General features: G+C 42.5%; 1 protein-coding gene and 1 pseudogene across 1 annotated transcript; both read left to right on the forward strand.

The window, feature by feature from the left end:
* The first annotated feature begins 3,353 nt into the window (after positions 1-3,353).
* On the forward strand, positions 3,354-7,664 carry LOC149191539 (uncharacterized). Its single transcript, XM_089406681.1, has 2 exons — positions 3,354-5,252; positions 5,592-7,664. The coding sequence occupies exons 1-2, from the start codon at positions 3,354-3,356 to the stop codon at positions 7,662-7,664; spliced, it is 3,972 nt and encodes a 1,323-aa protein (XP_089262807.1).
* A 6,826-nt stretch (positions 7,665-14,490) lies between these two features.
* LOC149191540 (peptidyl-prolyl cis-trans isomerase CYP40 pseudogene) lies at positions 14,491-16,226 on the forward strand (annotated as a pseudogene).
* Positions 16,227-17,377: the final 1,151 nt, after the last annotated feature.

Genomic DNA, 17,377 nt, shown 5'->3' on the forward strand with positions numbered 1-17,377 from the left:
AAAGAGTGTGAAACAAATTTCATTGGATGTGTTGATGGGAAAATGATAAGCTGAATGATAGTCACCCAAGATAGAGAATTGGTCAGATGATTTGATTGAAACATTAGATTCCTAGTTTGCACTAAACAAAGAAAAACCAATTTGAACAATCTTGTGAATGCTCTGAACAATCGAACAAAGTTCCTTGCAAGCCAAACATGATAGACCACCTTCTTGCAAATGGTGACCAATTGTACAAGCATCATAGTCATCAAAAGAGTTTAAAAAGGATGTTAGTATCATGAAGACATGAAACTCATTGAGGCATGGTGGATGGAGAAGAACTTGATTCATGTGACAACTTGTGCATCCATTGTCACATAGGGAGATTCCCGGTGCAATGAGAGGACAGATTTGCAATACAATATTCACAAGAATATCGAGGAGCTAACCATTAAGGGAGAAATTTGATAGGTATGATTCTTGTGGGAAAAGATAGTTTTTAAGATTATCAGCTTCAAAATTCCATGACTTTGTGAGAGATGTACATTCTGAACCTGAGTTTGATATGAGAGATTTGCACCAAGACAAATGAACTATAACAGATTCTTGAGTTCGTTCATAAGTGAAATTTTGAAAATTTGGGAGATCACACCTGAAATACCAAACATTTATTACACGGGAATTCGCATCGAATGAAACCATGCAGATAGACGAATTATGTGAGAGAAACCATATTTAATTTAGTTTAGGGGGTTTACCAGAGTTGCAAGAACCTGACATAACCATCAATGGAAGTTGAAGTGCTTCGACTCCCTGGAACGTCCTAGAAATTTCCAAAATTGTAGAATCACATTTTAAATCCTGAACCAGATCATGCATGGCTTAAGGGTGGCTATTGTTGCTAATTTCAAAACCGCTCTCCGAATGGTAGCCATCTTTGTCACAGGTTTCACCATATTTTTCAGGTTCAACAAAAATTAGATTGCTCAATTGAGGAGGCTCTTCTGATAGTGCATTAAAAGATAAATGAATTGGTGAGATATCATGAGCACACTGATTTGAGGAGTTGTATTCATGTAGAAGTAGAGATTATGAGGGGTGGGAAGAGTTCTCTATGATTTGATTGTTTTCAACTTAATCATGGACAACCTCATTGTCTTGTGTCAATCGATGAGATATCTCATCGGATGAAGAAACAAGAGAACATGGAGTATCTCTGCCACATGTAGATTCATTGTGAATGGTAGGACACAAGGGACTGTGAGTTGAAGGGGGAGTTTCAATAGGAACATCTTCTTTAACCAAAGAAAATTATAGATCTAGATTAAAATCTTCATGAGAAACCAGAAGATCACATGATGTGCTTGGGCACTCATCATGACATACAGAAATAAATTTATCATCATTGGGATGACTACCACCCAAGGCTGGGGGTTGATTGAAAGAATTGATTGTACATGATGTTCCACCAATATTAGCATATTGAGAGTCATTCAAGAATGGAAACTCGGATAAACTTTGTTCCCGTAGCGTCGAGACGACGAGCTCTAATGGCCATGCGAAAACCCTGCTCCTAGGGTTTCTCCTCTGCACTATTCGGTCCTTCTACCAGCTCTGGCAGCGCACCAACATCGATTAGGGGTTCTTATCCACAGAGGCCGTGTTCTGGCCCGACAAATGACAGAAGGGGGGTCCACTGGGACCCCATCATACAGGAAAGCAGTCATGCAGAAAAACAAAGCCCATGAAGGCTTCAATATCCCAGGGTATGAAGCCCGAAAAGACAGTTCTGAGACAAGCAACGGAATGACAGTCCAGGGGCAGAAAGATCCAAATCTCGGATCAGAGACGCCAGGAAAGGACAGCAACAGAAAGGAGAGGCACGTGAACAAATCGGACACAGGCAAGAGCAGCTCGGTTCCAGTAATCGAACTGACAGACGAAGAAAAGGACCACAGAGAAGGAAAACGCACTGCAGAAAATGAGGATAAAACGGAAACCTCCAACCTCAGCCCCAAAAATAACCTGCAAGGAGTCTGTAAACCTAAAAAGAAGGAAGCCCTTAGAGTGGTCTTCTCAGATCCACATATCCAGGTCTACAGAGACCACATGATGGAGCATGCAATCATATGCAAGTTTATGGGACTGTGGCCAACAGAACGAGCCCTCTGCCAATGGATCAAGCAACACTGGAGACCAAAAGGTGATGTCAAACTCCATCTTGGAGCTAAAGGTTTTTTCACTGTTGTTTTTTCTAACCTAGAAGATAAGGATAGGATTTTTGATGGAGGGCCTTATTTCCTCTCCTCAGCAGGCCTCTACATGAGGCCGTGGAAAGCGAACTTCACACCTGAAAAAGAAACCTTCACCCGAGTCCCCGTTTGGATCCGCCTCTTCTCTCTCCCTATCGACTACTGGGGTCTAGCAACCCTTAAGAGCATCGGGGACCATCTCGGCACCTTCATTAAAGCCTCAGAGGCAACAATGCAAAGGAAGTACACTTCCTGTGCCAGGATCTGCGTCGAAATGGATGTTTCAGGCGCCTTGCATGACGGACTGTGGTTAGAGTTCAGAGATGAAGATTACTTCCAAGCCATCGACTACGAACAGATCCCCTTCCGATGTAGGAAATGCCATGAACACGGCCACCTTATCAGGGAATGCCCATTAAACAAACCAATAGAAGAGGCCAAATTTGAGCAGCCAGCAAAGGACCAGGAGGTTTTCAAAAAACCAAAACCACGACAAAGGGCCTACAGGAAAAAAATAAGCAAAGCAGTAATAGATCCCAGCAGAACCCTTAATCCGTTCAACATTCTGGACTCAGAAGCTGACTCGGAAGGAAACCACAATGAGACAGCATTACCATAAGATCCCCAAAAGAATAAGACAGAACATAGAGCTACAGATGCAGAAGGTTTCACTGAAGACATAGAAATTCAAACGCAGGAAGCAGCAGACGAAAGAGACGAAGACATAGACATGCTAACAAGCGACGGGGGGAGTGAAGACCTGGAACTCAACGAAGTCTTAGAAAAAGAAGGGGTCAACCTACCAGATATGGAAAAGCAATGGAGAGCTCAAGGGCTGGAAAATATCCCAGAGGAAGAAATAAGGAAGATCCGAGACCTCTTCATCGCAAAACAACAAGCAGCGCTAGACAAACAAAAGAAAAGGTTAGGAATCATGAAAGGCACAGGTAACCATCCTAAAAACCTGTTTCTCCACTCTCTAGGACGAAAGCAGAATAAAAGAAGAGGCAGAAGGACAAATGGAGAGGTTCTCCATGATTTAGGTATTTTCTTGATCAATTCAGGTAAAATGAAGGATTTGCATGCCTTCCTGTCCTCCCAATAACCTCCTCGTTACTAATGAAAATCATCTCCTGGAATACAAGAGGGCTAAACAGCCTCACCAAGCAACGACTTCTCAAGAGGAAGTTACAACAGGAAAAGCCAGACATCATGCTCATTCAAGAAACAAAATGCGCCACTGCTCAGCTGGAGATCATCACCAGAAAGCTAGGAAACTCTATCAAATACATAGACGTTGCAAGCCAAGGATGGGAAGGAGGTATTGCAACTCTTTGGGATTCCAAAGCCATCGAAATCATCTCTATGGAAGCTACCAGATCATACATCGCCACAGAATTTCAACTAACAGGTAATTCTGAAACCTACCTCTGTATTAATGTATATGGGCCTCAGCGTTTAGAAGATAAAATATCTTTCCTGAGCATGTTAACAAAATTAATGCAAAGACACCAGCATTCCAAGATAATAATGGGAGGGGATTTCAACATGATTACCACCCTACTGGAAAAAAAAGGAGGTCTCAGGCGCCTCAATAAAGACTCAGAGCTCTTCGTCGACTTCATGGATTCTGCAAAGCTTGTTGACATCCCCCCTAAAAATGGGCTCTACACTTGGAATAACCGAAGAGGAGGAGAAAACAGGATAGCTTCTCGCCTTGACCGTTTTTTGATCTCAGAAAACATCTTACTGGAAGGAACAACAGTAGCCTCTGATATCCTCCCCAGTGGGGGATCGGACCACTGGCCCATCGCCCTGGAAGCTGCGTTTCTAGAGACCCCTAAAAACAGACCCTTTAGGTTTGAGAAATTCTGGCTAACTCACCCAAATTTTCAGGAACTGGTAAAAAAATGGTGGGAAGAGCCCAGGAACATCAGAGGGACCAAAATGTTTAAACTCCAGTCCAAACTGAAGTTCATCAAACTCAAAATCAAGGAATGGAATTCAACCGAATTTGGTAACATTTTCCAAGATAAACACAATATAGAAGACCGACTAAGCCAAATTCACAAAGAATGGGCCTCAGGGATCAACAGGGAAAACTCCAATGAACAGGAAAAGATTCTAATGCAGAAATGGCATCTCCGATGCCAACAGGAAGAAATCCTTTGGAAGCAAAAATCCCGCATCCAATGGTTGAAGGAGGGAGAGCGAAACACAAAATTCTTCCATAGATCGACAATGGATTACAGGGGAGCCAACAAAATCCTCAAGCTCACCAATGCTGCTGGAGAAGTCATTCAGAATCATAATGAGATTTCAACTTTGCTTACCACCCACTTCAAGCAAATTGCCCAGGAATCTCAAGAAGAACGTGTGGAAGCCCGTGAGGAAATCACCCAGGCCATTCCCCAAATCATCACTCCAGCACAAAATGCCTCTCTGTTAAGAAAGATTTCAATGGAAGAGGTGGAGGAAGCAGTTAAAGACATGCCAAACGATAAAGCTCCTGGCCCAGATGGTTTTACTATAAACTTCTACAAAGCTTGTTGGCAAACAGTCAAAACAGAGGTCTGGCAAGTAGTTGAAGACTCAAGGCGCTCTGGCTCAATTCTCAAAGGCCTAAACTCCACCTTTCTAGCCCTAATCCCCAAAGAGGAGGAAGCCCGAACTCCAGAAAAGTTCCGTCCTATAGCCCTGTGCAACGTGATCTATAAAATCATCTCTAAGGTCATCGCCAACAGACTTAAACCTATCCTCCCTGACATCATCTCGGAGGAACAGTCAGGCTTCGTGGAAGGTAGACAAATTCTGGACAACATCCTCCTGGCACAGGAGATGATTCACACCTTACAGTCCAAAAAAATCCCTGGAATGATGATTCAGTTAGACCTTTCAAAAGCCTTCGACAAAGTTAATTGGAAATATCTGGAGGCCACTTTAAGGGCTTTTGGTTTTGACAATAGGTGGACCAACTGGATTCTCGCTCTCATCAAGTCAACAAATTTCTCTATTCTGGTTAATGGATCCCCCTCGGCCACTTTCTCGCCTTCTCGAGGCATAAGACAAGGCGACCCCTTATCCCCCTTCCTCTTTGTGATCCTCATGGAAGGGCTTAGCAGATATATTCACAAAGCCAAAGTAGAAGGAAGAATTAAAGGATTGCGCCCTTTCCCTTCCACCCCTGCAACTACTCACCAGCAGTTTGCCGATGATACTATGCTACATGGCTCCCCCACTGTCAAAGAGGCCACGGCTTTCAAATCTATCCTTTCTCTTTTCAGCAGGGCATCAGGTATGGAAGTCAACCATTCTAAATCGACTATTTTTTTCTTTAACACTCATGTTTCAATTCAGAACCATCTCACGGGCATCCTAGGCTTTCGAAAAGGCTCTCTTCCCTCGAAGTATCTGGGAGCTCCGCTCACCACCAAGCCGTGGCAAAGGATCCATTGGGAAAGGCTCATAGCAAACCTGGAAAAAAGATGCAAACATTGGACCCACAGGGCCCTTAACTTTGCGGGACGCCTAGTTTTAACTAAAGCCATCCTTCAGGCTATCCCTCAGTACATGCTCTCTATCCTCCCGGCACCCAAAGCCATCCTGCAGCAAATACGATCCATCCAAAGATCCTTTCTATGGAGTGGCAGTGCAGAAAAAAGGAAATGGGCTCTCGTGGCCTGGGATAAGATCTGTAAATCGAAAAGGGCTGGAGGTTTAAACCTAATAGATCCTGATATCAGCAACAAAACAGGAGGTGCCAAGCTGTGGTGGCGTTGGCTCAAAGAGACCAACCTCCCCTGGGCCCGTCACTGGAAGGAGAAATACACCCCCAACTGCAGAGACCAGGATCTCATCAGACTCCAGGATTTGCCGGAAGGTTCTCCAATCTGGAACCTAGCTAAAAGAAACCGAAACATTATTCAAGACCACAGTTTCTGGGAGATCCGTAATGGGGAATCAGCCCTCTTCTGGGAAGATGCCTGGCAACAGCACCCAAAGCTTGAAAACCCAGACCTCGAAAACTACAAAATAAACTGTCAAAACAGGGGAAATTTCACAGTCCATCAGTACTGGATCCCCAATGGAAACGACCAGGCTTGGCGTGAATGGACTCTTCCAGACACCGGCAATCCCAACGAGGAACACAATAGAATACATGACCTTCTCCAAGTCCTGCTAAAAAGAAAAATCAGGATAACCTCGGAGGCAGACAAGCTGAGATGGGGTATGAAGGGTAATGGAAATTTCACTCTAAAAGAAGCCAGAGAACAGCTCGAACTCACAGAGCAGGGGGAGCCAGCCCCGTGGCTCAACAAGGTCTGGGATCCCCTATTCTGGCCAAAAATTCAAACCTTTCTTTGGCTCCTCATGAGGCGTAAGACGCTCACCTGGGAGAACCTGAGAAAAAAAGGATTCGAAGGCCCCTCCTTCTGTCCAATGTGTAATCAAGCAGAAGAAACAATGAATCATTTATTCAATACATGTGAATGGGCTAATCATATTTGGCAAGGGTTAGAGGCCATCATGCAGCAGTATAACAGAGATTTAGAATCCATACAAAATACCATCACCAATTGGCCAAGCAATTACTCAGAAAACCCCCAAATCAATAGCATTTGGAAAATCCTGCCTGGCTTCATCACTTGGACAATCTGGAAAGAAAGGAATAGGAGAATTTTTCAAAATGAACACAGGGATATAGAGCATTTGAAAATTACCTTAATTGAGAACATTCGTCAATTGATTCTGGTAAAAAGTCAAATAGACCCGTCCACCAAAATCTCTGCGGAAGACCAGAGAATTCTGAATGCTTTCAACATTCGCTACGAGCAAAGCCAAAAGCCCCCAGCTAAACAGCCGAACATCAGAAACACTCCAAATCGATGGACTCGTCCTCCTGATGGCTTCCTGAAACTGAACTTCGATGGGGCCTCACGTGGCAACCCGGGACCAGCGGGCATCGGAGGCCTCATCCGCAACCAGAGAGGGGAAATACTCCACATTTTCAGTCAAGCGTTGGGCGAAGGCACCAACAATGAAATGGAATTCGCAGCAATGGAGAAAGGTCTAATAATCTTGCAAAGAAAACAGGCAGACAACGCAGTAATTGAGGGCGACTCTGAAATTGCAATCTTGGTGGCAAGGAAAATCTATGGAGGCACGCCGATCAGCAAAGTAACCAAACACTGGCGCCTGGCCATGGTCACAGAGAGCATAGGGAATTTGCTCGGGAAAATGAAGGGCCTCGTCTTCCAGCCGGTAAGAAGGCAGGCAAACTCGGTAGCAGACCACTTGGCAAACCATGGGATTGATAGCCCAAACGGAATGGTGGACAGCTGTTGGCATCAGGTCGAGAATAATCAACTCAAGGAAAGGTGCTCTCACCTCGCACGAATGGACTTGGTGGCAGCTGACACGGCAGAATGACAGGCCGCCCATTTCTCTTCCTCAAGAACATGGATAGGACGACGGGACGCGAGCTTTCATTACATAGCAAGCATCAAAGGACCTTGTGGTTGAGGGAAATAATGCCCACTGCAGGTCACACAAATTTGTACAGAATTGGGATCCGGGGTGACATAAGCTACCGCCGAACCACAGGACAGCGGGACACTTGGCGCATTCAGAACCGTGCAGGCGAAGGCCACCGAAAACATTCTCATTCATCGCATTTGCCTCCCACGACCCTGAATTACAGCATTTATGTCGATCGGACAGGCAATTTGCATGTCGTGATCCGATCCACCGCCCGAAATCCTCCCGCTACCATCTATATATCCTCACCCGATCTTCATTGGAGCATCACTGCTTTGATGCCCTTCACTCTGCAACCTTTGAATTGCATTATTTCTCAGGCCAACAACATCCAGGCGAGTGCTCCCATGGCGGGGGACGGTTGCCGAAACAACGCTGCAAACAGAGAGCTGCAGCTTGCAAGAGAAATGTATGAGCGCCGAACCTCTGCGCGAAACAAACGTAAGATCATCGATTTGGAAACCTCTGCAAAAGAGGAAGAAGGCAAGCTTTCAGACCAGCAGCTTGGCCAGGAAGTTGACTGGCTGCAGGATCCAGGGACGGTCAGCACTCGGGCGACCCAGTTCATCCGCACCCAGGCCGAAGCTTGGCGCATGAAAACCATCCTGGCTAAGGCCATGGATGTTCAAGAGGAACAAGCGGAGCAGCTGCGAACTCTTCAACGTTTTGCTGCCACCATGACCCATGATCATATGGCCGTGGTTGAGAGCAGCGAATTTAAGCTCTCCGCTATTCACCAGGAGCTGGGTTCGGTCAGCACCAAGCTCACAGAATTGATTAAGCTACTCAAGAAAATTCTTTCGTCGAACAGTAAGCCTCCAGAGCCGCTGTTATCACTGAAAATTCTGTTGCTAAAAAATTTTTAGCCTAGCTTAAAGACAGGGTGTTTTCGCAGCGCATGAATTATTTTTAGCAGTTTCGCAGCGCTACCTGTTTAGCTGGTTTCGTAGCGTGCTACGAAATTGGGGATTTGTTCGAGTGTTCAGTGGAGGCCCAAATCCTAGCATGCCTATTGTACAGAGTTTTGTTTCCCTCCAAGAATGCAGATGAAAGCAGTGACAATGTTTTCAAGGAAGCACCTTATGATGATGCAGCTATTGTGGGATTGGCATCAAGTACATTAAGGGAGTTATCTCTGAATTCTGGTTCATGGGTGATTGTGAAGGATGTCCATACTAATGTGGGAAGACTTGCAAGAGTCTTTGTTTTGGATCCTATTGAATTCCACAAATCATAGAGAGTACTATGTTCTCAGCTGGCATGCTTGAAGCATATGGGCCTTCTGTCAGTGTACTGTTTGTCTGAAGAGTTAGATGAAGCAATACTACGACATCTTCCTAAGGTATTTGAAGTTGGGATGCCTAGCTGTACAGAGAGAGCCAAAATTCTAGAAGTGATTCTGAATCCCAGCATAGCAAAAGGTGAAACGTGAGGCCGAGCAGCAGTAGCGGTAGTGGGAGTGGTAATGGTGGTTCTGCCACTGGCACGACAGCAGATTCATATATTGGCAGTCTCATCAGCTTGACATCAAAGAGCGAAATACGTTATGAGGGCATTAGTGACAAAGTTTATGATTATATCATTCTTAGTGGAAATGATATAAAGGAAATTGCAAGTGTAGATCCATGCCTATGTAATGTTGAACTTGGTCAAAACATTAAAATTACTCTTGATTTTTATGTGCAGTAGCATGGAGAATGCGCATAAACTGTTTGACAATATCAGCATTAGAATTTTCTCTGATGGAATGCAGTGATTAAATGCCAAGTGTCAAGTGGTTTTTATAAGGATTTGATTGCCACAAGGCCGCCATTATTAGTGACACCGGGATAGAGATGTGGCACAAAGGCTGGAATTATGTTAACTGGTGTCGTTAAAAGATGAGTGCGCATTAAATAAAAACAAAAGAAGGAAAGCCTGAAACGTGCTGGAGCAACGAGAGCTCAAAGCTGGACTCCATCCTTTATAGCACCGATTTGTTTTCTGATACTTTCGTCGACAATCTGGAGTTAGATTACAAGCATCATATGAGTGGAAAGGGAAATGGTTTGCTTATATACAAGTTTTATGCTGTGGTTGTGCGCGTCGACAACATTGGAGGACGACTTTTTTATTGTTTTGTACAACATGCTTAAGGAAAAACAGGAAGTTTCGGCCCAGACAATTTGAGTATCATCCATTTGATGCTAGTTTGATGGTCTTCGGGACTTTGGATGGAGAAGCGGGAGAAGGGGCATGTCATAGTTCAGCAGAGTCTCGAGGAACTTGTCGAGGATATGACCAAATTTCAGGACTTTTTGCATTAGCCCTCATACCGGCGCCCCCCTGCATTACAAAGTGCTTCCTTTCCATAGAGTTATCAAAGGTTTTATAATACAAGGTGGAGACATTTCAGTTCAAAATGGTACAGGGGGTGAATCAATATATGGATTAAAGTTTGATGATGAAAACGTTCAACTGAAACATGAGCGCAGAGGAATGTTGTCAATGGCAAACTCTGGACCTAATACAAATGTCTCTCAATTTTTCATCACAACAACAAGGACTTCCCATCTGGATGGAAAGCGTGTTGTCTTTGGGAAGGTAATTAAAGGCATGGGAGTTGTGCGTGGCAATGAGCATACTCCCACAAAAAGTAGTGACCGCCCTTCTCTAGATGTGGTAATTTCAGATTGTGGGGAGATCCCAGAAGGATCAGATGATGGAATAGCTAATTGCTTCAAAGATGGAGATTTGTATCCAGACTGGCCAGCTGATCTTGATGAGAAATCTGCAGAAATTTCATGATGGATGAATGCAGTAGATTCTGCGAAATGTTTTGGGAATTAAAATTACAAGAAAGGGGATTATAAGATGGCTTTAAGAAAATACAGAAAGGCATTGCGCTATCTTGACATTTGCTGGGAGAAAGAAGGCCGTGATGAAGTTAATATAAATGATGAAGTGCACTACCTGATTCGAGATCTGGTGATGCATATGCATGAACAGGAGCAAAGACCTAAAGAATAACATTATTGGTTTTCTTACCAACATATCGGTCCCTGGAGCAGCAGTGACTGTTTGAACCAATAGAATGACATATGAATAAAGTTGCATCACCAAAGGTTGAACGGATCACTGTATAGGTCCTTCTATTGGTTCTGTTTGTTGCTTGTCGTTAGAATTCATGTTGGTTTTTCATTAGTAGCTGTTTGGAGGACACTGACATGAATACAGTCATCAATTACAACTACAGGATACCAATCATATTCATAAGCAGAGCTATGATTTTATGATGTTCGATCTTCTTTAAAATGATGATGATGATGGATCAATGAGAATGCGGCAGTACATGACATCATTACAACACCCATACTACAACTGCAATGAAATTAAGTGAAAGTTATGTTTTGCAAGAACCTGTACCAGCCCCAGTGTTATGCAGAATATAGTAATGTTGTAAAGAGGAGGTTCAGTAATGAAGACTGTGAAGTGGAGCGAGCCCTGGTTTTGTAGGCCTGGGGAAGTAGATCAAGATAAGAAAATCAGAGTGTTACCTTCCTCAAGCCACATTCTAGGATGTGTTTCAAGGTCCACGTTCTTCATAGTAGCATTGATATTGAACAAGTAACAAGAGAAACTACAGGTCAATTTGTTTTCTTTCTATTGAAAGTTGCAGCTTTAGAGGTGGTACGAAGGACTTCTGAAGCAAAATTTCCAGTAGTATGGAGGGGTATACAAGGACTTGGGTTGCTTAAATGCCCACCTTTTAGCTGGTTGCAGAGGTGGACTCCATTCAGACTTCTTGCTAAGAGCACACAGGAATTCTCAAGATTCTCAAGCAAATCATTTACCAACTACAGATTCATTTGCTACGGAACAAATAGAGGTTGTTAACAGCAGTTTCGTAGCGCGCTACGAAACTGCTGTAGGTGGTGATTTTAAACGCAGAGCAGCTATTGTGATACTGTGAGCGATATTTGTGGGAGAGAGACATCTGTCTATCAATATCACCTACAGCACATCAGAAACATGGCAGCATTCCATACCTGGGGTTATTAAAAGAGCTGGGACATGTTGCTGAACTTTCGAAGGATGGTAGGAGACAGGGGCCTTAAAAATAGGTGTTTTAATCCTGATGATAAATGATCCATCAGTGCTAACAGGTATCCAAAGTCAGCGTTCCTTGCATCTGTAGCTCAGCCATCTCAGCCTAACTGAAGGAGGACAGCTGTCAAGGATCCAAGGAGAATCATGCATACGAGGAGATGGAGTTGGATTTGAAATATAATTGGGATTCTATGTATTTACAGCCCAACACTTCATGTATTTAATTAGTTGGTCTAGAAATAGATAAGGGTAATTAATGGTAGATCATCGAGTTCTCCCTTCATGCTTGTTGAGGAGACTCAAGATAGTGATAGTTTTGGGTTTTCCTATATATGTGGAAAACTAGGATGTAATAGGGGTTGGAGATTTGATACAAAAACAGAGTTTATTTGGGCCAATGTAAAGACTTATTACAGTAATAGTAAAGCAATGGTTGTTTCTTCTCATGATTCTCAATGGATTATATTGTTCAAATATGATGGTGGTTTATTCTCTTAATGTTATTTTGCAGCCTTGTTATAGCATAATCACTCAGAATTCATTTTTAATGCTCTGACTTCCTGTATGTTTGGCAAGCTGTGGTTTATGTGAAATATGTTTGAACATCTGATGCAAAGAGCCTTGACTTCCATGAAATGACTGTGATTTTGTTTACTAAATGTGTGAGACTCCATAGCCCAATGAAGACCAATTTGATATGTGTCCAACCAGCTTTGTTTTCATGAATGTGTGAAGAGTTAGCCATCTGTTGTTGTGAATGATTTTTATCAAAAGTTTGTGAGAGAGCCCTCTCTGACTAAGGAGGCTAATCCTTAGTCTAAAGTCTGGTTGAAAGAGTTACATGAAATCTTGCTTGGTTGCAGCCCTTAGTACTGATTTTGTGATAACATTTTGGTGCGTCTGCCGGGAGCCTGAAGCTTACTCTCTCCCGAAATTTGAAGATTGGATTTCTGAAGGTAGCAGGAGTTCAAAATGATTTTCGAGGCTGCAAAACTACCTTGGCGACTCCATTGTTGAAGAATTCAAGGTTTATACATTCATGGTGATTCCACTGGAGTTATGAAGGACCCAGAAGCTGCCATTCTTTGTTCAAGGTATGCATGCATAGATTTCTCAGGAATTCATGGTTTCCCAAATCATTTTCCCAAGGATGCATATTTTCTAAGGAATGGTCCCAAATACAACGGAGAAGATTTGAGTTTAACCTTGAATCATATATCAGATTTTTGTGAATTTTTAGAGCTTCTGAGAGTTAAACATGAGGATGTTTGTATAAGGTTATTCTATGATTCACTTCAAGGGAAGTGCAAACAGTGGGTTGAATGCTTTCCTGCCAAATCCATTAAGTCATTTCAAGACCTTTGGCTCATGTTTTTGGAGGAATGGATAGATAGGTCAGAGTTGGTGACAGACTTCCCCTCAGTTGAAGGTTTCAAACAATGGAATGATGATCATAGTAAAGAAGAAACAAATGAATCTTTTTCTTTGTCATTATCCTCATATTTAAAATCTTTTGACTGCAAGGCAGAGGATAGGATGAGATTTTTGGATGAATTTGCTGAGGACCTTGAAAAAGAAATTGAAGGTTTAGAAGGACAAATTCAGGCATACAGTTTTCATGATCATGATCATTATTCTCAGAAGTTTTCTATGGCAGAATGGAAGGAGACTATGCTGGTTCCTTTCTCCTTCACGATGGAGGAACTGAACACTGTGGTTGAAGATCAGTTTGCACAGCTGGAAAGTTACAAGGAAAAACAAGTTGATCATGTATTCTGGGATCCTGTAGCTGATTACATGGAAGAGTTTTATTCTCCAGTATTTCAGTTTTTCAAAGAAGATCAGAGACAATTTCAGTGGCAGCGGTCATCACACTATCATATTGGCTCTGAACTCCGATGCAGTCAAAGAAGTCAAATATCAGATAAAACAGAGGATTGGTTACATTGGAAATTTCATATTGATTGAGTAGAAAGAAATTGAAATTGTTAGGGTAGGTACGTATAGGTAAATGCAAATAAGCTCAAGGTTAACTGAGCATTTTTTTTTTCAGTAGATGTAGCTTTCTTTCTCCTACGGTCATGCTGGTCAAGCAAATTTCTGTTTGTCAAATAAGTTTTATAAGGCACTGGAACTGCAGGTTCTTAGTGCACCACAAGGGCACACTATCCCAAGTGGAGCCACTGTTATCACTGAAAATTCTGTTGCTAAAAAATTTTTAGCCTAGCTTAAAGACAGGGTGTTTTCGCAGCGCATGAATTATTTTTAGCAGTTTCGCAGCGCTACCTGTTTAGCTGGTTTCGTAGCGTGCTACGAAATTGGGGATTTGTTCGAGTTTTCAGTGGAGGCCCAAATCCTAGCATGCCTATTGTACAGAGTTTTGTTTCCCTCCAGGAATGCAGATGAAAGCAGTGACAGTGTTTTCAAGGAAGCACCTTATGATGATGCAGCTATTGTGGGATTGGCATCAAGTACATTAAGGGAGTTATCTCTGAATTCTGGTTCATGGGTGATTGTGAAGGATGTCCATACTAATGTGGGAAGACTTGCAAGAGTCTTTGTTTTGGATCCTATTGAATTCCACAAATCATAGAGAGTACTATGTTCTCAGCTGGCATGCTTGAAGCATATGGGCCTTCTGTCAGTGTACTGTTTGTCTGAAGAGTTAGATGAAGCAATACTACGACATCTTCCTAAGGTATTTGAAGTTGGGATGCCTAGCTGTACAGAGAGAGCCAAAATTCTAGAAGTGATTCTGAATCCCAGCATAGCAAAAGGTGAAACGTGAGGCCGAGCAGCAGTAGCGGTAGTGGGAGTGGTAATGGTGGTTCTGCCACTGGCACGACAGCAGATTCATATATTGGCAGTCTCATCAGCTTGACATCAAAGAGCGAAATACGTTATGAGGGCATTAGTGACAAAGTTTATGATTATATCATTCTTAGTGGAAATGATATAAAGGAAATTGCAAGTGTAGATCCATGCCTATGTAATGTTGAACTTGGTCAAAAAATTAAAATTACTCTTGATTTTAATGTGCAGTAGCATGGAGAATGCGCATAAACTGTTTGACAATATCAGCATTAGAATTTTCTCTGATGGAATGCAGTGATTAAATGCCAAGTGTCAAGTGGTTTTTATAAGGATTTGATTGCCACAAGGCCGCCATTATTAGTGACACCGGGATAGAGATGTGGCACAAAGGCTGGAATTATGTTAACTGGTGTCGTTAAAAGATGAGTGCGCATTAAATAAAAACAAAAGAAGGAAAGCCTGAAACGTGCTGGAGCAACGAGAGCTCAAAGCTGGACTCCATCCTTTATAGCACCGATTTGTTTTCTGATACTTTCATCGACAATCTGGAGTTAGATTACAAGCATCATATGAGTGGAAAGGGAAATGGTTTGCTTATATACAAGTTTTATGCTGTGGTTGTGCGCGTCGACAACATTGGAGGACGACTTTTTTATTGTTTTGTACAACATGCTTAAGGACAAACAGGAAGTTTCGGCCCAGACAATTTGAGTATCATCCATCTGATGCTAGTTTGATGGTCTTCGGGACTTTGGATGGAGAAGCGGGAGAAGGGGCATGTCATAGTTCAGCAGAGTCTCGAGGAACTTGTCGAGGATATGACCAAATTTCAGGACTTTGTGCATTAGCCCTCATACCGGAGCCCCCCTGCATTACAAAGTGCTTCCTTTCCATAGAGTTATCAAAGGTTTTATAATACAAGGTGGAGACATTTCAGTTCAAAATGGTACAGGGGGTGAATCAATATATGGATTAAAGTTTGATGATGAAAACGTTCAACTGAAACATGAGCGCAGAGGAATGTTGTCAATGGCAAACTCTGGACCTAATACAAATGTCTCTCAATTTTTCATCACAACAACAAGGACTTCCCATCTGGATGGAAAGCGTGTTGTCTTTGGGAAGGTAATTAAAGGCATGGGAGTTGTGCGTGGCAATGAGCATACTCCCACAGAAAGTAGTGACCGCCCTTCTCTAGATGTGGTAATTTCAGATTGTGGGGAGATCCCAGAAGGATCAGATGATGGAATAGCTATTTTCTTCAAAGATGGAGATTTGTATCCAGACTGGCCAGCTGATCTTGATGAGAAATCTGCAGAAATTTTATGATGGATGAATGCAGTAGATTCTGCGAAATGTTTTGGGAATTAAAATTACAAGAAAGGGGATTATAAGATGGCTTTAAGAAAATACAGAAAGGCATTGCGCTATCTTGACATTTGCTGGGAGAAAGAAGGCTGTGATGAAGTTAATATAAATGATGAAGTGCACTACCTGATTCGAGATCTGGTGATGCATATGCATGAACAGGAGCAAAGACCTAAAGAATAACATTATTGGTTTTCTTACCAACATATCGGTCCCTGGAGCAGCAGTGACTGTTTGAACCAATAGAATGACATATGAATAAAGTTGCATCACCAAAGGTTGAACGGATCACTGTATAGGTCCTTCTATTGGTTCTGTTTGTTGCTTGTCGTTAGAATTCATGTTGGGTTTTCATTAGTAGCTGTTTGGAGGACACTGACATGAATACAGTCATCAATTACAACTACAGGATACCAATCATATTCATAAGCAGAGCTATGATTTTATGATGTTCGATCTTCTTTAAAATGATGATGATGATGGATCAATGAGAATGCGGCAGTACATGACATCATTACAACACCCATACTACAACTGCAATGAAATTAAGTGAAAGTTATGTTTTGCAAGAACCTGTACCAGCCCCAGTGTTATGCAGAATATAGTAATGTTGTAAAGAGGAGGTTCAGTAATGAAGACTGTGAAGTGGAGCGAGCCCTGGTTTTGTAGGCCTGGGGAAGTAGATCAAGATAAGAAAATCAGAGTGTTACCTTCCTCAAGCCACATTCTAGGATGTGTTTCAAGGTCCATGTTCTTCATAGTAGCATTGATATTGAACAAGTAACAAGAGAAACTACAGGTCAATTTGTTTTCTTTCTATTGAAAGTTGCAGCTTTAGAGGTGGTACGAAGGACTTCTGAAGCAAAATTTCCAGTAGTATGGAGGGGTATACAAGGACTTGGGTTGCTTAAATGCCCACCATTTAGCTGGTTGCAGAGGTGGACTCCATTCAGACTTCTTGCTAAGAGCACACAGGAATTCTCAAGATTCTCAAGCAAATCATTTACCAACTACAGATTCATTTGCTACGGAACAAATAGAGGTTGTTAACAGCAGTTTCGTAGCACGCTACGAAACTGATGTAGGTGGTGATTTTAAACGCAGAGCAGCTATTGTGATACTGTGAGCGAGATTTGTGGGAGAGAGACATCTGTCTATCAATATCACCTACAGCACATCAGAAACATGGCAACATTCCATACCTGGGGTTATTAAAAGAGCTGGGACATGTTGCTGAACTTTCGAAGGATGGTAGGAGACAGGGGCCTTAAAAATAGGTGTTTTAATCCTGATGATAAATGATCCATCAGTGCTAACAGGTATCCAAAGTCAGC

Source organism: Pinus tabuliformis, chromosome 2_2 (genome assembly GCF_031772625.1).
Source record: "Pinus tabuliformis cultivar Carrire ecotype Pingquan chromosome 2_2, CPIR1, whole genome shotgun sequence".
Lineage (NCBI taxonomy): Eukaryota > Viridiplantae > Streptophyta > Pinopsida > Pinales > Pinaceae > Pinus > Pinus tabuliformis.